The 23,027-nt window shown below is 37.4% G+C and overlaps 1 protein-coding gene across 1 annotated transcript in view; it reads right to left on the minus strand.

Annotated features, from left to right (window-relative positions):
• The window catches only part of LOC128735656 (uncharacterized), a 121,109-nt gene that overhangs the window by 49,806 nt on the left and 48,276 nt on the right, over positions 1-23,027 (minus strand). The window contains exon 3 of the mRNA XM_053830143.1: positions 17,049-17,241. Coding sequence (XP_053686118.1) covers positions 17,049-17,241 — 193 coding nt within the window. The remainder of the gene's footprint in view (positions 1-17,048; positions 17,242-23,027) is intronic.

A 23,027-nucleotide genomic window follows, 5' to 3' on the forward strand; every position in this document is an offset into this window, starting at 1 on the left:
ACAAATAGTAAAAATACATAACTTTGCTTGTTTAGTAACTGTAGAACTTTGATTATAAAAAATACCCTAATTTTGACCCCGAATTACCCGACTATCGACAGACAGATACATTTAAAACATTTTACATTTGCTGATAGTTTTGCTGCATACATACACCATTTTTCCATATGAAGAAATGAGAGAAAATTTCAGTTTGGGCCAATTGCGGTACACCTCACATACTGATTGCTTCGTTTCTGTGATGTCAGTTTTTGCAGATCTATTTTGCCAACAATTTAAAGTATTAATGCATTAAATAATTATGGCCTTTTGGTGAATGACCCTTTGTGTTAAAACCACTCTAAATAAAAAAAATTATGGCATTTTGCTCATAACAACTTTATTGAAGAATATATGTTAGTAAAACATCGATTTTTAACTTTATAACAATATGGCATTTTAAAACCTACACGTGTTGTACAAAATACAACAGCGTGAGTAACCGAAGGTTAATAAAAATTGATGAAATTTATTCAAGAAAACTTTATTGAGTCAAATAGAATGCCATTACAGGAAATTATGCATAGTTCAAAAACCTATAAACTAGACCTTTACTACGCAATGTATATGTTAAAGAGTAATATTTCCTCTTACAACTTACTTTTACTTGCACTTACTCAAATTAGTAACACTCTTACTCAGTACTTACTCGGTAATTTCATGAAAAAAGGATCTATCAAAATTTATAAGTGCTCCTATTTTGTTAAAATTTTGTAAACTTATTCAATTTCCAAAAAAAATATGTAAACAAACGCTCTATGCAACGTTAACGTAGATGGAGACCGTATAACAAAGGTTCCTTTCACCACTAGGTGGATTAAATCGGTTTTTTTTATTTGGTCTGCCACCAGCACACCGAAAGGCTATTGGGCCGTTGGTTTATATAATTGTACATAGGTAATGAATGTTTGTTGCGTTCTGTATCTATGGGTAAACAACTTCTTAAATTAAAATCCGAAATAAAACCTTTATTTACAAAAATATGACTTTGTTTTTGTTCGAATACATATTGGTCACACTGTAGAAACTGCTGAACATATACTCTGCAACTGTGGAGCATTATTCAATCAAAGGATGTCAATATTTGGAAAGGGGTTATTAGAGCCTTTCGAAATTTGGCAAAGCGATCCTGGTAAACGAGTCGAGCCTAACTGGGACCGTGTGCTATGTTAACCATTGTCCATCACACCTTAATTGTGATAGGATATCTAACTAGCACCAAATCAAATATGAGTCATACAACAATATTCCTTATCAATGGACGTAGTTGTACAATGGCTCTACAGGAGAGGGGAAAACACTAGATGGCATTACTGAATTTACCAAAGTATTTCTAGTACAAATGCAACAACTACTTTGGTAGTTTGATAGCCATTGTATGATTTTTTTTTGCAATTCTTGCGTAAAAAATTGACGTTTGAGACATTTTTGCCATTACGTAAATTTTTTTGAGACATTTAAGCAAATACTAGCTTTGATTATCCCAAAATACTTTTTTGATAAAATGTCTAAAACTAGTACTTTTGATTTTTGTGCCGCAGTCCCATACGTTCAACGCACTGTGCGCCGCGGCGTCTGGTAGAGCATTTTGTGGTATTTTGACGTAGGACTACGTCTTACGGCAAGTTTTGCGAAAGGGTGTCTTTCCAAAAAATCGAAAAATGCGAGCGTCTCGAAAAATGAAAGGTTTTGAGCGCTAATAGCTCAGCGGTTTTCCGATCGATTTTCAATATTCTTACACCAACCGATTGGAAAATCTTCTAAGAATTGACCCAAATAAAGAAAAGTGTGGATTCTTGATGTTGAACTATTGAAAAATTGAAAATAATGAACCTATGTTTTACAAGAATTCTCGCTTTGTGATTGGTTGTTGGAAATGACGTCATCAAAGTAGAAACGCGTTTTCACGCTTCGGCTTATAATTCAGTCAATTTTCAAAAGATTTCCAAGATATTTACACCAGTTGATCGGAAAATCGATTGAAAATATAGAAAACTATTGATTTTGTTTTTGAAATAGAATTTGAAAAATTTTTGTTTTTGAATTGATTTTGAAAATTTGAATTATTTTCATATTTTTGCCTTCCCTCGTCAGTGCTTCCCTAGCACGGATGACAGAAATATATACGATATAAGCTATGGGTTAAGCTTCCTTATGATTGTATTTAATTTGCGCTCTATAGAATCCGATCGAAAATTGTTGAGCTTCAGCTGTTGCTGCTTCCCACGGACAAGGCAACGAAGACATGCTAATTCACCAAGCGTGGTGTTGGAGCTGGAGTACTCGTTTCGCTGCCGTGAAGGAATATCTGGCTGCTGAAGTTCTGGAAGTGGCAGGAAATATGCTGCTCGCGACAACGAAACGATCAGAATTATCGCTGGCCATCCGCAACAAGTGTCTTTCCCAACATCTAAACTGTTTTGTTGCTGCCCAAGAAGACGGAAAAGAAGGCTTAAATTTCCAGCATATCGTGTCGAAAAGCCGTTCTTTTAAGAACGAAACATATGTTCATGAGGATTTGAGGAATTTTTGCTCACTGATTTTAATTCTATTTATTTATTTATTTTTATTTATTTTTTTTCTATATAACTTCAACTGACAGAGTCTTCTTGAAGCGTAGGTATGGGAAAAGCCGATTTGAGATGACAACATTGATGTCATTCTCAAATCGGCACAAAAACCCATCATCTTTTCATTCACAGTACAAACATAGGTTACATAATTAGTTACAATCATAAATAATCATTTTTCCTGATACTATTCTTAAATGTATTCGTCGATATAGAGAAGTCAAATTGTTGATAAAGATCATTGAATAAGCGGCACATCGCCTGGATTGGTTCGTTTTGTCCATAATGTGTGCGATGAAAGGCTGGTCGAAGAAATCCTCGGGATCCGTGGCCGTGGCATAACATTAACATCTATCATACCAAGAAGTTCAGGAGCATCGATCTCCCATTTCAAAAGTTGGGCTACGAAGATGGCTCTGGAAACGCTTCTCCTTTTGCTTAAAGTTTCGACATTCAGTAGTTTACAACGGTCTTCGTAGGGTGGGAGATTTTGATGGTCCAACCACGGGAGATGTCTTAATGCATATCTGATAAATCTCCGTTGCACTGCTTCGATTCTTGTGGACCAAATATTAGTGAAAGGGCTCTATACAATAGAAGCCGTCTCCAGAATGGAGCGTACTAGCGAATAGTAAAGAGCACGCAAACAATATGGGTCGCGGAAATCTTTAGCCATGCGTATAATAAAACCCAGATTACGATTTGCTTTTGAAATTATGTTTGAGTAATGATTGATGAAGGTCATTCTTGTATCCAGCTCGATTCCTAGGTCCTTAGCAATTCTGATCCGTTCAAGACAAGACTCTTCGATTTTATAATTATACACAATGGGTGATTTGCTTCGAGTAAAAGTGATGACTGAGCATTTGGAAGTACTGATGGTCAGGTTGTTCAAGCGACACCATTTTGTAAATTGGTCAATAAAGCCTTGCAAGAGCCTACAGTCCTGAATAGATCGTACAGAGAGAAATATCTTTAGAACATCAGCATATAGTAGCTTGCAGCCCGGCGGGATCACGGAACAAACGTCATTAAAGAATATAATGAACAATAATGGTCCTAGGTTGCTTCCTTGTGGGACTCCAGACTGATTGCAAAAACAGTACGACTCAGTGGAACCTAGTTTAACTGAGAGTTGTCGATTTGTCAGGTAAGTCTGAAGCCAGCTGACGAAGCCATTAGAAGCCCCCAAACGGTTCAGTTTCCGAAGCAATATTTGGTGGTCAATACGGTCAAAAGCAGCCTTAAGATCTGTATATATTGTATCTACTTGAGCTGCGTCTTCTAACTGGCGAAGGCAAAACGAACAGAATTGCAGTAGGTTTGTATTAATTGACCTTTTGGGAAAAAAGCCATGTTGCTCTGTCGAGATGTAAGACTTAACTTTACTGAACAGCACCTCTCCAACGATAATCTCCAACAGTTTCGATCCTGCACATAAAGAAGTGATACCTCGGTAGTTTGTTATGTCGCGCTTATCCCCTTTTTTATAAATTGGAAAAATATAGGACCTTTTCCAGGACACCGGAAACTTGTTTTGTTCAAGTGACATATTGCAGATCTTTTCCAATGGCTTGCATAATGCTTCAGCACATTTTTTGAGTACGGCTGATGGAATTCCGTCCGGACCTACACTAAAGCATGTTTTTAATTTCGAGAGGCCAGCTTTAATATCAGCTACAGAAAACTGGAGAGGGCCAAAGTCAAAAATATTTTCAGGAACATTACAAAATGCTTCGTCAATTTGCGAGGAAGGAGCTGAAGCCGTACAAAACACGCTTGATAAGTGTCTAGCAAACATGTCGCAAGTGGTTTGAATATTCTCAGACACCGTATCACCGAGAAACATACTAGACGGAAGACCATTTTGTTTACGCTTATCGTTCACAAACGACCAAAATCGCTTTGGATTTTTCCTCAAGTCGTCCTGGGTACGCTTAACAAAGCATGAATACAGATGACGGTTGTAAGCCCTAAACTCACTACTAACTTGGTTAAAAACACGCTTCGTTTCGGGATTACGCCTGTTGGTATACCTTCTCAAAGCAGCTGATCTTTGCCGTTTTAAAATTCGAAGCCTGCAATTGGACCACGGTGGCTTCTTACATGGCCGAGGTGCAGGAACATGCAGGTAAAACAAACTTTTTAACATTTCGTTAAAGTAGTCTACGGCTTGATCCACGTTATCAATATCGTAAAATTCTGCCCAATTTGCATTCTGTAATGAACAGTTCAGTGCGACGTAATCAGCCTTGCGAAAGTTGAATTCACTTGATGCCGTAATCGGTTCAAGTGGTACTGGAAGCGTATTGCGCAACGTAAGGAGAAGCGGGGGGTGGAATCGATCAGCTGTAATTATCGCTTCAACTGCCTCGGATAAGTTACACACATCTTTAGCTACATCGTTCATAAATACCAGGCCCAGCGTACGATTATTGCAATTGACTACCGTATTCATTTGTCTCATACCGATCGTGGCAAACCCATCGATGAGAGCAGCGCTTGCGGGGGAGAAGGTAGACGAAACGGGATCTGGAAAAGCAAATCCACTCGGGCATCTGATCCAAGATAGACTTGGTTGATTGTAATCGCCAAGCACAATGTAGATATCATTTGTTTGCAGGGAATCTGCTTGTTGCAACGCGGATTCGATGTGTGCTTCTATTGAGCTCACGTTGCTGGCAGTGTCAGGACTAATATATACGACACCGAGACAAATGGACATACCAAAACCGAGTATTTTAATCCATAGCTGTTCTACCACGTCAGATGATTGTATTGGCATTGTAAGCATTCCCAAACAACTGCGCTGAATGAAAGCAGTCATTGAGCCAGGTTTCAGTGAGTACTATTACATCATACTGAGCATCAGATACTGCGACGAAAAACTCATCTACTTTAGTACGCAGTCCCCTAACATTTTGTTGGTATACACTAACGAAACAATCATGTTCAGTGCCTTGGCTCGTAGGTCGTTTGCTGTTGGTCGGATCGAGATGAGCTGATGTGATTACCGGCACAGGACAGTGTGCGTTGGGCTGAAAGTTTGCATCATTTGAAAAGAGTGCAGAATCCAGCCTAGCTTCGGAGGGACATATACTATAAAAATCATTACCTGCCAGAGCAGGGAATTCATCTGGCTCATCGTTTCCGTGCGGCCTTAGATCATCTGGGGAGCGGTGCGGGGTAGCTTTCGAAGATTTCTCATGAGCTGAGCGGTCATTTAGAATTAGTTCCGTTGGTGTCCATTCGTTAGACTGGAATTTAGGAACTTTGACATCGGGTGCAGAATCTTTCCTAACTTCGACAGGGCATATACTGTGAATATTTTTACCTGACAGAGCAGGAGTGGTCACTGACTCTGAGAATATACGTAGACATCCGTCGTTTGTGGAGCGCAGTGTGAAGTAGAGATGGTCGGGTAGCGGAAAATTTGCCCGAAACCCGCACCCGACCCGTACCCGCCGGGTTCGGGTCGGGTTCGGGTATTGGAAAAAAATAATTTGCGGGTTCGGGTCGGGTACGGGTTCTTAATTTTTGTTTTTGAAACCGGGTACGGGTCGGGTCGGGTATCTCTATTGACCACATTTAACACTAAAGATGGTCGGGTACCCGTACCCGACGGGTTGCGGTCGGTCAAAAATAATAAACTTGCGGGTTCGGGTCGGGTACGGGTTTTCAATTTTTTTCTTAATCGGGTACGGGTCGGGTTCGGGTATTCAAATTTTCATACCCGACCATCTCTAGTGTGAAGCATGATTGCTACGAGCAGTAGTCTATTCGTTGTCGTTTTCTTTTGATTCTTTGCTGATGGAACGGACACATCGGGCTCCATGTGGGATGGTTAGTGTCAAGCAGCACATCATTATTTTCAGTTTTGGCTAGATTCGCATTGGTGCAGTTCACACACTTATCAAAGACAGAGGTACAATCTTTTCGTTCGTGGCCTTCAGCGCACTTAGGACAGCATACAGGCTTTTTACACGATGATGCTAAGTGGCCGTATTCAGAACAGCGGTAGCAGCGCATTACATCAATATGCTCCCGGACTCGGCATCTTTCCCAGCCAATATTCACACGGCGAAGATTAACCAATCTCTCAAACGTTTTGGCGTCGGACTCTATAATAGCAGAATTGGCATTCGTTCTCACAATTTTTATATCGGCATTGTCGGGCAGCTCATTTTGCTTCCGTAATTGCGTTAGTAGGTTAGCTTCGATTATTTCTTCCGTGAATCCGAAAATTAGCAGTCTTGGTTTCAAAGCTTTCTGTATTTCAGCGTCATATTTTTCACCAAGCGATTTTTTTGCAGTTTCTACAAGTTTAACTAACGATTCAGCGGAGTTACCCCCATTGGCGGAACTAGCGCTCATTTCTAGGGGGGGCTATAGCCCCCGGAATTTTTTTCAACCGTTTTATTTCGTCGGCATATTAAAATTTAATGCACATTAATGCCTGGAATCTTATAACAGTCATGCAAATAAACTTTACTCTGAAGTTTTTCGTATCTATAGTTGTCTAACTATTGGTTTTTCAAAAATTAAAAAACTTAGTCAATTTTTCTAGGGGGGGGGGGGGGCTAAATCTTTTCTAGGGAGGGCTTAGCCCCCCCCTAGTTCCGCCAATGGTTACACCTTACCAAAACTTAGTCAATTTTTCTAGGGGGGGGGGCTAAATCTTTTCTAGGGAGGGCTTAGCCCCCCCCTAGTTCCGCCAATGGTTACACCTAAGCACGGCTTCACCAGACGGTTTAAAATAAACTTCTTTAATAGCAAGGGAAACCGGGTCGAGTTGTTTACAAACATCATTCTTGGTTGTTTCTGGACTTTGCTTTATTTTAGGCTTAATGAGCACAGATTGTTCAAGGCGAATGACAGATTTGGGTTTTGTGACAGCTGCGTCCGGACATGGTTGCGAAGAAGAATCACGGTTTGTTGGGGGGTTCTTGTTTAGCTCAGTTGTGCTAGCAATGCGGCGTTTCCCAGAACGAAGAAGTCCACTTTCAGTAAGCGAGGCTATGTCTTGGTTAGATTTTTTCTTACTAGGCTGGTCACAAGCAGGCGTACTGTCCGCTTTCCGTTTCGGCGCAGCTGCTGATGATTGGATTAGATTCGAGCGAGCAACGGCAGCGTATGATTCTATTTAATTTAGATTGATTCTAAAGTTCGCTTGTTATCAAATAATTTTAACTGATCACCTCTCGTGGTTTTGTTCGCTTGTTGCTGGTGGTTCAGTTCGTTGCCGTGATGGCACATCTAAACTGTTTTGTTGTTGCCCAAGAAGACGGAAAAGAAGGCTTAAATTTCCAGCATATCACGTCGAAAAACCGTTCTTTTAAGAACGAAACATATGTTCATGAAGATTTAAGGAATTTTCACTCACTGATTTTAATTCTATTTAATTTAGATTGATCTAATTGTTCGCTTCTTATCAAATAATCTTAACCGATCACCTCTCGCGCTTCTGTTCGCTTGTTGCTGCTGGACGCTGGTTGAGTTGGCCGTCTCGGAAGGTAAGAAGCAGCCAACAAATATACCAGCCCCAAGTAAATGTGTTCGGTCAAGCGTCAAAATAAATGAAACCATGGGTTTAATCAAATGAAAGAGTTTTAGTAACATCTTTTGCATCTTAGCAACACAAATTTATCCATCACAAATGGTACAGTAATAATATGTAGCATAATTTTTCTTTGGTAGCAAAAGGCGAACGGCTCACTGGTAACTTTGCTCTTTTGTTCAGACTGACATTGTAATGCTCTATTTTATTTAACGTAGATGATAGAATGAAGGACCATGAAAAATGGGTGTGGTCGTTTCTTGTCGCTTGCTCTGGTACATAACACGTGGTAAGCCGGCGAACAGCATTATTCAAACGCTAGCTGAGCTAGTGCCAACATCGTTTGCCAGGGCAAACGGGAGTCACGTTCGACTCATGCACGTGTTCATCGGCGGCTGACCGTGTGACCGTGTGTTGGAGCTGGAGCACTCATTTTGCTGCCGGGATGGAATATCTGGCGACAGGAGTTCTGGAATTGGCAGGACATATGCTGCTCGCGATAACGAAACGATCAGAATTATCGTCACTTGCACCTGGCCATCCGCAACAACGAAGAGTTGAACAAATTGCTGTCCCGTGTCACCACTGCTATGAGAAGTGTCTTTCCGAACATCCAAACTGTTTTGTTGCTGCCCAAGAAGACGGAAAAGAAGGTTTAAATTTCCAGCATATCACGTCGAAAAACCGTTCTTTTAACCTTCCTAGTGCATTGGGGTCGTTTTCGACCCATCGGCATACTTACAAAGCTTGATACTCAGTAACGGTACGAGCTAGAGACTTGAAATTTTCTGACTTTTCCAAACTTTGGAAAATTAGCATTGTGGGGGAGTTTCAGCTTTCAGCGACATCTAGAAGAGCCACAGCAAAAAAAGTTACATATTATGCATTAAGGGTCGAAAACGACCCAAGTTTTGAAATTGCTCTCATTCATCCATTTTCAATCCGAATTTCGTTTTCTTTACCTCGTTTGAAAGATATGGCCAAAAACTAGCACCCAAGGTATGTTGGGGAATATTTGTTGACTGATGGCCACTTCTGCGTCGGTTCCGGAACACCTCCTACCAGCTCCCGGGGAACATTTTTATATTTTGAGATAATTCATTTTGCGGCACATCAAATCACATTGGCTTGATAAAATAAAATTAGTGGAAGTACAATGGGGACATTTTGGACCCGAATGGCCACTTCCCCATCAGTTACGGAACATCCGGTACCTGGTTTTTGAGGCCATTTTTGAATTTGAAGGCAAATGGCCACATCAGCATCGGTCCTGGAACATCCGGTACCCAATTTTTGGGGACATTTTTGTATTTTAGGATAACTCATAATGCGACATATCAAATCACATCGGCTTGACAAAATAAGACTGATGGAAGTAAAACAATGTCATTTAGAAGCCATAATGGCCACTTTACCATTGGTACTGGGTCATCCGGTACCAGTTTCGGGGGACATTTTTGGCTTTTGAGATAATTCACCATGCGGCACCTCAAATCACATCGCGTTGATAAAATAACAACAATGGAAGTATAATGGGGCGTCAGTCGCATATAATCCGGTACCCGGTATTTATAATGAACCGTAAAACGGGGTAACTCGGGGCAGATGAATTACCCTGTAATACAAAAATGTCCCCAAAACCCGGATACCGGATAGTCCGGAACCGCTGATGAAATGATAATTTTGGCTCCAAAATTTTTCCATTGTACTTCCATTAGTGTTATTTCATCAAGCCAATGTGATTTGATGTGGCGCATGATGAATTATCCTATCCAAAAATGTTCTCATAAACCGTGCACCCGATGTTCCGGAACCGATGATGAAATGGCCATTTGTCTTCAAATGGTCCCCATAGCTCTTGGAACTGTTTTATTTGATCAAGGCGTTGTGATTTGATGTGCCGCAAGATGAATTATTTCATAATCCAGAAATATCCCGTGGAACCAGGTACCGGATGTTCCGGAACCGATGGTAAAATGGCCATTTGGCTTCTAAATGACCTTATTTTATTTTCATCAGTCATATTTAATCAAGCCGATGTGATTTGATGTGTCGCAAGATGGGTTATCCTAAAATACAAAAATGGCCCCAAAACCCGGGTACTGGATGTTCCGGGACCAATGCTGATGTAGCCATTTGCTTTCAAAATGTCTTTATTATACTCTCAATAGTCTTACGTTATCAAGCTGATGAAATTTGACGTGTCGCAAGATAAATCATCCTAAAATTTAAAATTGTCCTCATAAACCGGGTACCGTATGTTCCAGAACCAATGAGGAAATGGCCGCTTGGGTCCAAAATGTTCCCATTGCACTTCCATTAATCTTATTATGTCAAACCAATGTGATTTGATGTGCCGCAAAATGAATTATCTCAAAACGTAAAAATGTTCCCCGGGACCTGGTAGTGGGTGTTCCGGAACCGACGCAGAAGTGGCCATCAGTCAACAAATATTCCCCAACATACCTTGGGTGCTAGTTTTTGGCCATATCTTTCAAACGAGGTAAAGAAAACGAAATTCGGATTGAAAATGGATGAATGAGAGCAATTTCAAAACTTGGGTCGTTTTCGACCCTTAATGCATAATATGTAACTTTTTTCTAATGCATTAGGAAGGTTAAGAACGAAACATATGTTCATGAAGATTTGAGGAATTTTTGCTCACTTATTTTAATTCTATTTAGCTTAGATTGATTCTAATTGTTCGCTTCTTATCAAATAATTTTAACCAATCACCTCGTGGTTTTGTTCGCTTGTTGCTGGTGGTTCATTTCGTTGCCGTGATGGCATATCTGGCTGTTGAAGTTCTGGAATTGGCAGGAAATATGCTGCTCGCGACAAAACGACCAGAAGCATCCCACGTCACTTGCAGCTGGCCACTTGGAGTGGTATTTCATCGTGATTCAGGACCATACACGAACGGTTTCGTTGATCGCATAGCTGCTGAGGCTTTCCGGTTGGTCCGTTGCAACAAGTCGTGCCTGGTTAGTGGTTATCGGTACTCCAATTTACCGAACAGAGAATTACGTTAAATGCGTTAGTGCAAGTTTATTGCAAGCAGGAGTTATGATAACACGGTGTGACAAAAAAATTTTTTTAATATACTTTGCAAGTGACGTAGTGTACGTTGTTAGTCACACCTAGTACATCATAAAAATACATATCACATCATCCTAACACCCCCAAAATTTCAAGTTATTCCAAATAACGTTTTTTGGCTAGGTGTACACATACTATCATGAATAACTCATTAATTTTCCAAGCAATTTTAAGTTTTTTATATATTTTTGCAAAGCATAGAGAATGAGCTTTCAGGATATATACATACATTCACTATGGTTCTACAAAAGTTAGACGAGATTTTTTCAATTAAATATGAAAGTTAACTAAAAAATTAAAATTTTTCTCACTTTAGGGGTCCTTAAAGTGACCTTAAAAATGACCCACATTCCTAAGCCCAACATCACTTGTTTTATATTCAATCCTAAGGCTTTTGGTCAAAATTTCAGCCAAATCGGTCAACATTTGCAAATTTGAGACCATTTTTAAGAGTTGTAGAATTGGTTGCTTCCCATATATCACTCGCATAAACTTACAACTGAGCATCTTGTACTTGTACACGATGTAAGATTAGGCGGGTGATGTATGAGAAGCAACAAATTCTACAACTCTTAAAATGGTCTCAAATTTGCAAATGTTGATCGATTTGGCTGAAATTTTGACCAAAATCCTTAGAATTGAATATAAAACAAGTGATGTTGAGCTTAGAAATGTGGGTCATTTTTAAGGTCACTTTAAGGACCCCTAAAGTGAGAAAAAATTTAATTTTTTAGTAAACTTTCATATTTAATTGAAAAAATATCGTCTAACTTTTGTAGAACCATAGTCAATGTATATATATATATATCCTGAAAACTCATCCTCTAAGCTTTCCAAAGATGTATAAAAAACTTAAAATTAGTTGGAAAATTAATGAGTTATTCATGATAGTATGTGCACCTAGCCAAAAAACGTTTTACCTTTGTTATACTATAACAAAGGTTTAAAAATTGGTCGAAAAACACGAAATTGATCCGAGGCCCGGAGGGCCAAGTCACATATACCAATCGATAGGGTTCGACGATTTGAGCAATGTCTGTGTGTGTGTGTGTGTGTGTGTGTGTGTATGTATGTATGTAATGATTTTATCTATCGCCTGTTTTTTAGAGATGGCTGAACCGAATGGTTCGCTATTACTTTTGTTTGAAAGGTGTTATTGTCTAGTAGATCACTATTGAGTTGTTTCGTGATACGACGTTTCGTTTAAAAGTTATAAGCAAAAATGTGAAAAATACGTGACACGGGTTTCGTCGGAACTATATGACCGATTTCAACGATCTTAGTATCAAATGAAAGCCCTTATTAAAGCTAAATTGTTCAGGAATTTTTAATTGAAAACAAACAAGTAGTTTAAAAGTTATGCTTAGAAAACCTGTTTTGACAAGGTAATAATTATCGCCTGTTTCTTAGAGATGGCCAAACCGATTTATGCGCTATTAGTCTCATTTGAAAGATAATATATCCTAATAGATCACTATTGAATGGTTTTTTGATTGGACGTTTAATTTGAAAGTTATGAGCAACCGTATACACCACACCAAAATTAACAATAATTTAGAATGATTTTAACCAAGATAATTTACCTAATTTGAATTATTTTAATATCAAACGAGTGGTTTTGACACTACGAATATATATGCAAAATTTCATAAGAATTGGTTTTACCGGTTAAAAGATATTAATCCTCGAACACTCGCGCCAACTTTTATAACACGGTTACTCGCGCGCAAAATAGCCCTAAACCAAAGAAAACGTGTGCACTAGAGTTTTGACTGGGAAAACTTGGTTTTAGGTTTATCGAACCTTTGGAAGAGTTTCTTGAAATTAAAAGCTCGATCGTCTGGTGGATTTTAAATTTTGATTAATCCCCCTAAAAGTGAAATAAAAAAATTATTTTTCTTCAGTGTCAATATAACACATTGATGTGTTCTGCAAAGTTATAGAACATATTATTACAAGAAATTTTGCTAAAGGCAGTAACCATCTATCTCTGCAGCGAAGATAGAAATATCTTATTTATTGTATATGAGTTTGTAAAATCAGTTTTTCTATTTTTGCTCTTTCTGTAATTATTGTAAGACTTTTTCATGTACTACAAAATTGTACAAATAGTAAAAATACACAACTTTGCTGAAAATACTATACCTCTATGTTTGCTTGTTTAGGATCTGTGGAACTTTGATTATAAAAAATACCCTAATTTTGACTCCGCATTACTCGACTACCAGCATTTACATTTGGATTTTGGATACATTTTAAACATTTTACATTTGCTGATAGATTTGCTGCATACATTTTCCCAACAATTTAAATTATTAATGCATTGAATAATTATGATATTTTGCTCACAATAAGTTTGTTGAAGAATATACGTTAGTTAAACAACGATTTGTAATTTTATAACAATATGGCGTTGAAAAACCTACACGTGTTGTATAAAATATAACAGCGTGAGTTAATAAAAGTTGATGAAAATTATTCAAGAAAACTCTATTGTTGTGAGTGAAATAGAATGGCGTTACAGGAAACTATGCATAGTTCAAAAACCTATAAACTAGACCTTTACTAGACAACGTATATGCTAAAGGATAAGATTTCCACTTACAACTTACTTTTATTTGCACTTACTCAGGTTAATAACAACTTACTTATTCTTACTCGGAAATTTCATGAACAAAGGATCTATCAAAATTTAAAAGTGTTTCTATTTTGTTCAAATTTTGTAAACTTATTCAATTTTCAAAAATTTTATGTAAATCAACGCACTACGCAACGATAACCAATAGATGAATTATGTTCCGAAGACGTGTCGATTTCTACCTCAAATAGCAAGTAAGACCGTATAACAAAGGTTCCTTTCACCACTAGGTGGATTAAATCGGGTTTTTTTGGAACAACTTGAAATTTTGGGGGTGTTAGGAAGATTTCAAATGTGTTTTTATGATGTACTAGGTGTGACTAACAACGTACACTAGGTCATTTGAGAAGTATTTTTTTCGTGTAACACCGTGTAATCAAACAATCGGTTCTTTTAAGGGTCACACAACGATTGAAAAGTTTATTATATTTTCTTGCCCAGTTAATACCATAATAACACAGGCAACGAGGGAAAAGTTGAATTTTTCGCCTTTGCGGACGACCAACAAATGACGGAAATAAGTTTTCTGGTCACGGACGACATTTTCTGCGACTTCCAAAACGTCTGTAGCTTGTTAATGCTTTATTATCAATGTTCTTTGGTAAGCCGCAGAAAAGTTGCGAGATTGAAAACTCGCGCGTACCGTCTACCGATTACCAGAGGAAAAGCACTATTCAACGTAGAAACAGATCATAAAAATTTATTTACTGTTTGGTTTAGTTACTGACTTGGTTTCGTTTTAATAAAATAGATTCAATCAATTCATGGATATAACTCCAAAAACGGTTGAGGATTGAATGTATACAATGTTTCTACTTTGATGAACGTTACGTATGTAGTTTGTATACATGAAGAATCGTATCATTACATACATGGATACATCCTACTATCGCTACAAAGAGACTTACGTGGTCCTACGTCACCTATGCGGCCGTGTCTTGTGCACAACCCCTCTGATTTTTTTCGTAGCCAGTTGCCCACGACTGCCTTTAGGCGGTCTATGTTTTTAGGCAACTATTTTGGTATTTCACCAATAAAGGTAAAACTTATGTACACTTAACATTAACAAATTCTCTATTTATTAATAATTATTCAGATATTTTTTCCATTAATTCAGGATTTGATTGAAGTTGCATCGTCAATAGAAACACAACATAATTAATTTTGCTGTTTTCCTGGTTTTTGCAAGTTTAAAGTTCTATAACTTTTTTCGCGCACACCGCACAGTGGTCTAAAAAGCGAAATACGTGATCGTTTGATATAGGGCCGAAACGTGAAGTTTAGCGCATATAGTACCTTTAGGAACATTTCTTGGTATAACAAGCCCCTTCTTGTGAGAAACATCATTGGGTGATTAATTCCCTTAAAAGTGAGATACGAAATTTATTTTCTGGTATATTCGAGTTACAGGTTTGGTACTTCCGGCAAAGTTGTAATAAATATCAATAAAAACAACTTTGTCAAAGACACCATACTTGTATCTCTTCATGGAAGTTGTCTGTAAAAATAGTATTTCTTTGAGCTTAAATATTTCCCAAAGTGGCAAATGGTGGCAGATCAAACAACTCGTACTTAAAAGTACAACAAAACGATGTGTTGCTTATTTTATTTTTGGTTTGACTAAAGTTAATTGTTAACTGCTTGTCAATTCGTGTTTTCCAATTGAATATTTATTTAGTCATTCCGAGAAAATTCGGCCTTCTGTAACTGTTGGTGAAATTCGGTCTTTTGGATTTCGGCCATTCGTGATTCGACCATTTGTGTTTCGGCCATTCAGTACCAGCCCATTAAGAGTGTATTTTTTTGAAAAGACACCAATCCAAGGTATAGAACAAAATAGACTTAAGTTAGTCATTTGGAAGCTTCTTTATTATTAATTTCGTCAAATAATTTTGAATCTACATTCATTTTGGACTCGAAATTAGGCGAAAAATTTGCTGATAACTCAACTTGTTAGAAAGAGATTGTCAACGTAAACAAAATGGCATTTATTGCATCCGAAGTACATTTTAATTGTTCTATAAATATGACTGAGATGGATTTTTAAAATAACTATAACTATTGAGGATACAAACAGATACAGACAATTGATACTTGCTTTTAAAGGTTTTTTATTGTACTTTTAACTAGGAGTTGTTTGATCTGCTACCATTTGCCACCTTGGGAAATATTTCAGCTCAAAGTAGTACTATTTTTCATCAAAAATGCTCAAAATCTCCGAAACTGCAGAAAATCGCGTATAATAATGTTCTACAAAAACGTTGATTTTAGCAAGATAAACAACTTTCTAGAACACTATGAACACGTAAAAGTTGATCAGAATAAGTCAGGGTTTAAAAACTGTTTTGAAGGGTTTGTCCACGAATAACGCTTCATAGACAATTTCCATGAAGAGATACAAGTATGGTGTCTTTGAAAAAGTTTTCTGCATTGATATTTACTACAACTTTGCCGAAAGTACCAAGCCTGTATCTCGAATATACGAGAAAATAAATTTCGTATCTCACTTTTAAGGGAATTGATTACCCAAAGATTTCTCTCACAAGAAGGGGCTTGTTATACCAAGAAATGTTCCTAAAGGTACTATATGCAAAAAATTTCACGTTTCGGCGCTATATCAAACGATCACGTATTTCCCTGATTGGACCACAGTGCACCGGAAGCTTATGAAATCAAAAACAGGAACAAGTCAAAGTGTTGTTAAGTCATAGGAAAAAGAAAAATGGAAAACAGGTATTGCCTGGAAAAGAAATTTAATGTCTAGCGGAGGTCGCCAAAAGGCCGCCGTGGGCACTAGAGGGTTAACGAGCTCAATTAATGATTTCCGAGGATGCTTCAGAGATCTCTTGACGGAATTTTTTTTGTAGACAAAATATAGTACTTTCTTATGAAGGTTGTCGGTAACACCTGCATCATCTCCTCCAATCTTCGCTCTTCCCCTAGTCGCTTCAGCACTGATCCTGGCAAACATCAGTTTGATTGGTGACGTAATTGCGATTGCTTCAATTAAATGACTACAGATTACAAGTGAAGAAAACGATCTGGAGAGGGACCCATTTACAATGGAGAATTAACATGGAGGTTGCCTTCAGTAGTTCAACAGTGCGATAATACAATATATGATAGAAGAAATTTTAATACTTACTTTTTAAGATTAAAACATCTTCCTGCAGTGCTGCGCAGCCTTTTATTCCAAGTAATCGGAACTTCCAATTTATTCGAAAATACTTTTTCATTAAATAGATTATACATTTGGCTTAGTAGTTTGTCTTTATGACCATCAAGAACTTTTTCAGATTTCAATATTTTTTGTAATCCAAAATTATGTGTCCGTTGTTCTGAAATATATAAAAATTGTCACGTGAGAACTACTTACAGTATCTTTAGTACCAACACTGGTTTACAACACGATTTTAACGGGCTTGTGCTCTACTTTGACTTTGATATCAATCATGCACAACGTGCTGAAACCCATTTTTGAAGTACAGGTAGTGCAGTAGTCTCAAAGTAGTCAGTAGGATCCAGAATAGCAAATAAAAAAGGAAAGTGTCTCAAGTATTTGAAAGCCAACAAAATTATTCAGTGTTTGACCCATCCTTTTTTCGAAAAGGAAAGATTTAAAGATTTTGAACGCTAATAGCTCTGCCAATTATAAATGGATTTTCATGGTTTAGATTCCGATCGACTCATAAAAGGTATAGCAATTATGTTCTATTCAATTAATTCTATTATAACATCCCTTTTCAATCTTTAAATAGTGAAAATTAACTAAAAATTTCAAAGTTAAATTTCCTCATACATTTTCTTTGCCTTGCTCCACAGGCAGAGACAACAGTTAAGGGGAAACCGAAAATGGCTCAAAGATGGCTGGATAAATGACTACGGTTGGATGCATGTATTGTTTTGTGCCTTAAAACTGCATATGTATTGGCTTGTCATTCCATTTATCGACCCGATATATATCAACAAACGCTCAGCAAAACATAATTGCTAATGGAAAATAAATTCAACGGATCATATACAGGGGTTAGACAAAATGGTCGTGACAGGCAAAATTTTGCTGAAATTCAAACGGCCATAACTTCCACAAAATTGGACATTTTTAGATGAAACCAATTGCATTCGACGGGGAATTTTTTTTAGTTTTTCTAAAATATTTCAAGATTAGCAATAGTCAGCAGACACCGGAGATATTCCGGGTTATCTGGGAGTACGTCAAAAACTGATTTTTTTCATCGCTTGTATCTTTTTCTGTCATGGAAATTTTTTCCATGGATATTTTATTCCAAAACTAGATTTCATTTCCAGTTGATTGGTGAAAAAAAACGGAAATCCGATGAAAAACAACCAAGCTACGGCCATTTTCGTAAAATAAGTACTAGTAACATCTATTGCTCTGGTCAGTTTAGGGCATGACGCAAACCATGTCAATATGAGCATCAAACGTTAAGGTTTTATGAGCCATTGACACTGGAAACATTTCCAGGTCCGCAGCGAGCCATGACAACACTGTAGCAGGTTCTAGGTACCCCGGTGGAAGTGGTCGTCTCAGGAAATATTCGAAATCATGACAATATGGGTGTCAAACTTCAGGATTTTCAACCCTCGTCAATTTTTGAAGTTAGATGGATGTTTGATTGGAATGGGTTTGGTCATGCTTCAAAATGGTCATAAAGGTAAGACATTACTGGCAACATTTCCAGAGCTGATTTCACTAAAATGGCCATATCTCGGTTGTTCCTCGTCGGATTTCCGATCTTTTTCGACCAATCGACTGGAAATGAAATCTAGTTTTGGGATAAAATATGAAAATTAATAAATTTCCATGACAGAAAACGATACAGGCCATTTAAAAAATCTGTTTTTGACACACCCCCAGACAACCCGGAATAACTTCGGTGTCCGCTGACTATTACGAATTTTGAAGTATTTTAGGAAACCTTCCCCGTCGAATGCAATTGGTTTTATCTAAAAATGTTCAATTTTGTAAAAGTTATGACCGTTTGAATTTCATCAAAATTTGGCCTATCCCGATCATTTTGTCTAACCCCTGTATATCATTACGTGTTCATAAACGATCATTAAGTGTTTCGAGATGTTCGTAGTCGGTGCGGTTGACGGGTATGAAATGGGGAAGGCGAACGAGAAAGCGACCAACATAGCTTTTGCCAGCCCAAGCTCCTACCTAGCGCCTCCACGTGGCCATACCTGGTAATACTCTATTGAGTAGCTAAGGTAGGAGGTGCGATGCCGCGTGGTTCCCAGATGCAAACAGATGAGCAACACGGCCTTGGTAGCATGCAAGTATAATATGTTATTTTAATTATCTGTTTCGTTTTAGCTCAAGCACCTCCTACTGTACAATTAAGACAAGCCTAAATAATGCACATGGATATCGTAAGGAAAAATTAAATTAATTGTTGCATATTAGATGATGGAAGCTGACGCAATTTTTTTTTCATTCGAAGGATTGATGGTGAGATTGTTCTATTTTTCCCATATATGCTTCATTTCATTTTATTTTTAATATTTTATTCATATCGTATACTAGCTGACCCGACAAACTTTGTATTGCCACAAATTAAACTATGTTGTACATAAATCGTGAATCTCGGATGACCTTTGTCACAATCTTGGGTTTTGCAAGTTTCTGGGAAGTTCGTGGGCGTCTTAATATACAAATTTTCCTCACAGTAAAGTAGAAAACAACTCCCCCCATTGCTTAGCCTGATAAAATAAAGCGGATAGCATTTAAATAATAGTCATCATTACAAACCATTTCGCCGAATACCATTTTGCGGAACACCAATTCTCGGTTGACCATAACGCGGAATATAGAGTTTCGCAGAATACCATTTCGCGAAAAACCTTACGTGGGATGTACCATTTCACGGAAAATCTTTTCGTAGAAAGTACCATTTCGCAGGGGTGACCCAACTGAAGGAAAGTAATAGAGGTCAGTAGATCTAGGAAAATAAATAAACCTAGATAGAGGTGATTTCTACGGGGGGCTGTCTCCCCGTAGTGGCCGGTGAATCCGATGGCAGGTCGCCGGCAACACTCGCGGCCTGTGGCCGTCTCGCGCTATATTATCTAATGTTACTATTGATAGTTTTTGGATAGTTTGGTGTTGATTAATGTTTTATGAAAAAGTCTAAAATTTCTCGAGTTCGATTAGTTTTTGAGTTACGCAAAAATTTCTGTTTTATTTGTATGATAGTCCTTATCCCCCTACCACAGGGGTGAGGGATCTCAAACCATCATTAAAAAAATTCCTGCCTCCAAAACCCCCCACATGCCAAATTTCATTTGTTTGATTACTTTTCGAGTTATGAGAAAATTTGTATTTCATTTGTATGGGAGCCCCCTTCCCTCCTAAAGTGGGGAGAGGTTTCAATTTACCATAGAAAAAATTCTTGTCTCCAAAAACACCCACATGTCAAATTTTGTTCCATTTGCTTGATTAGTTCTCGAGTTATGAGGAAATTTGTATTTCATGTGTATGGAAGCCTCCCTCTTAAAAGGGAGAGGGGTCATTATTCCCCTCCTAAAGAGGGGAGGGGTCTCAATTCACCATAGAAAAAAAAACTCTGCCTGCCATTTGCAATCTGCTATTTGACATATATTACCAATACTAATGCAACATTCAAATAAACGTTTAGGTTCTTAACGAACACATCAGATGTACAGTACAGTGTTTGTCGCTCTAACACAATAACGTTAGCCGCTAATCCATGTCTCCTTAAATACACCATCTGTTTACTGGGATTTCGATTAGTTTATTTTTAGAAAAAAAAGCAACAAAACCCCCTCGTCCGAATAGGTGTATGATTCTTTACGACGGTCAGACATATACTAATTTGATATCTGGCCTGGGAAGTACGCTAAAAAAGTGATAAAGTCCTCTCGTGCTAACAAGATCTCTTAGAACCGCGGCAAACCAAGTCTGATTTGATGTCCTGAAAGTGAACAGTTATAAAAAAGTAAGCGACAACCCTATCTTTCGCCTGATTGTATCCGCATACAGCAAGAATTTATTCAAAACTGATGTCTTGCATGAAAAAAGGGTTGACGGAATATTCATGCATGTGACGTGATGCAGCAATTTTCAAAGTGAGGAAGAATTGACGATTGTCTGACTCGAAAATATAATTTGGGTGTTTAAATTGTTACTTTACAATTAGTTGCATGTAGGTAATTGTTTATATACTTTCGATTGTGTTGGTGTCAAGCGTGAAATAACTGATAAATAGAATGTCAAAAAAACTACATATTAATGTGTCAAAAACGTTAGCTAAATGATGATATTTTAAAGCCGAGCCAGCGCTAGCATCAAACAGCGTTGGTGCGAACGAGAAAGATAACATTTTGAAAATCTTGAACATTTCTTAAATAACGCTACAACATAGTTTTTCAAATACATCATTGTGTGTAAAACCCGTACCTGCAGCTCCGGACGTGAAAGAAAAGAAATTTTTGAAGAGATTCTTAGAATTTTCTTATTTTGGAATTCCGGTAAAATGCCTTAAGAGAATCTTTGACGTTTAAAAAAAGAAAAAGAGATTTTTAATCTTTTCGAGATTTTTCGTGTAAGAGAGTTAGAAACATTTTTTTTACTTGCATTAAGTGTGTAATGAATCTATTGTAAAACAATAAAAATTTATGCTTAGAGTAATGAAGACAGAGATTTTATCACATTTTAATCGAAATTTAAATTCTGAAAGAAGATATTACCGCAGACAAACAGACGAGACACTCGCGTTAATTCCATCGTCTATTCAAAAACTACTGATTTTTCAAAAAAGTATGTTTCGCGGACATGGCCACAACGCGGCTCTCGTGTATTCCTTCGAGTTTTTAGTATGAAACCATACAAATGTAAAAACCTTACGGTATAAAACCGTATAAGTAAAAGCTGCTCCATAATATGCATAAAAGAGGGTTCAGTGTGCAGGCAAAAAGTGTAAGACGATAGTTTTTAACTTTTCGTTACTCGCGCCATCTTCGATTTAGAGGCATGCTAAAACCTAACAAAATTCCCTCGAATACTAATGTCACTTGGTGAAAAACCTATGAAACTTTTTCCATCGTTTGAAAGATCTTGGTTTACGGATCAACTTTGCTGAAAACAGTAATTTTCTTTATTGCTGGAATCCCGAGATATGCCGAGATATAGTTAACGGTTTACAGGCGTTTTACAATATACAACAGCGCGAGTAACAGAGGGTTAAAGGATTTTCTTCTATGTGTCATGTCAGTTCGTCAGTGATAGTATCTTTGGAGTAGTTTATTCATCAATGTCTTTTTTCAACGTGATAGATATCCACTCATCATTAGACCGTTTATACATAGAGTTAGAGCAAATGCTCCTATACTATTTAAATGGGAAAAGTAAAGCAAACTGTTTTATTCATACGGCCTATTAGGGTGATAATAATTTTTGTTATGTTGCAAGTTATAGGTAATCATTTGTAGATAATGCATCAACCACAGTAACGGGAAATTACTGTAAAAATGGATATCAATAAGTGTCAATTTTTTCGTTTTTTTTAAATAGTCATAACAATTTAATATTTGACAACAATAAACTAATAATAAATAAATATAAAAATATGAAAGAAATTAATTACCAAAATGATGAGTTTTTCAAATAGTCACATTATTTATTGTCAATTCTAAAGCGTTGCAGTAGGTATTATTGATGTAAAGCTATTACCGATAACGTTGATAAATCGCGGCAATAACCTCGCTAGATGGCGGTAATGAATCACTGGTTTTCAACATAGATTGCACAAAAAATAGACCATTTGAACGTTTGTACACAAAGTCTTCACAAAGTTACAAAACATGCCAAAGTTATCAACTTTTTTGAATATAATACCATTGATATCATTGATTGCGGTTGGCGTAATCTTATGTACTATTTAAAAATACGAGCGATTGTTTATTGAAATGTGTGTTTTTTTAATATGTTATAATTTATCTAATATACATTTTAACGATAACACGCTTTCTTATATAACATGCAGGGCTTCGACCGATCCTTTTTTTCTACCGCAGTCCCACCAACGCGCATTCAAGTTCACACCGTCCGTTTAGTGATGGAATACGAACGCTATGCATA

Source organism: Sabethes cyaneus, chromosome 1, assembly GCF_943734655.1.
Source record: "Sabethes cyaneus chromosome 1, idSabCyanKW18_F2, whole genome shotgun sequence".
NCBI classification, from domain to species: domain Eukaryota; kingdom Metazoa; phylum Arthropoda; class Insecta; order Diptera; family Culicidae; genus Sabethes; species Sabethes cyaneus.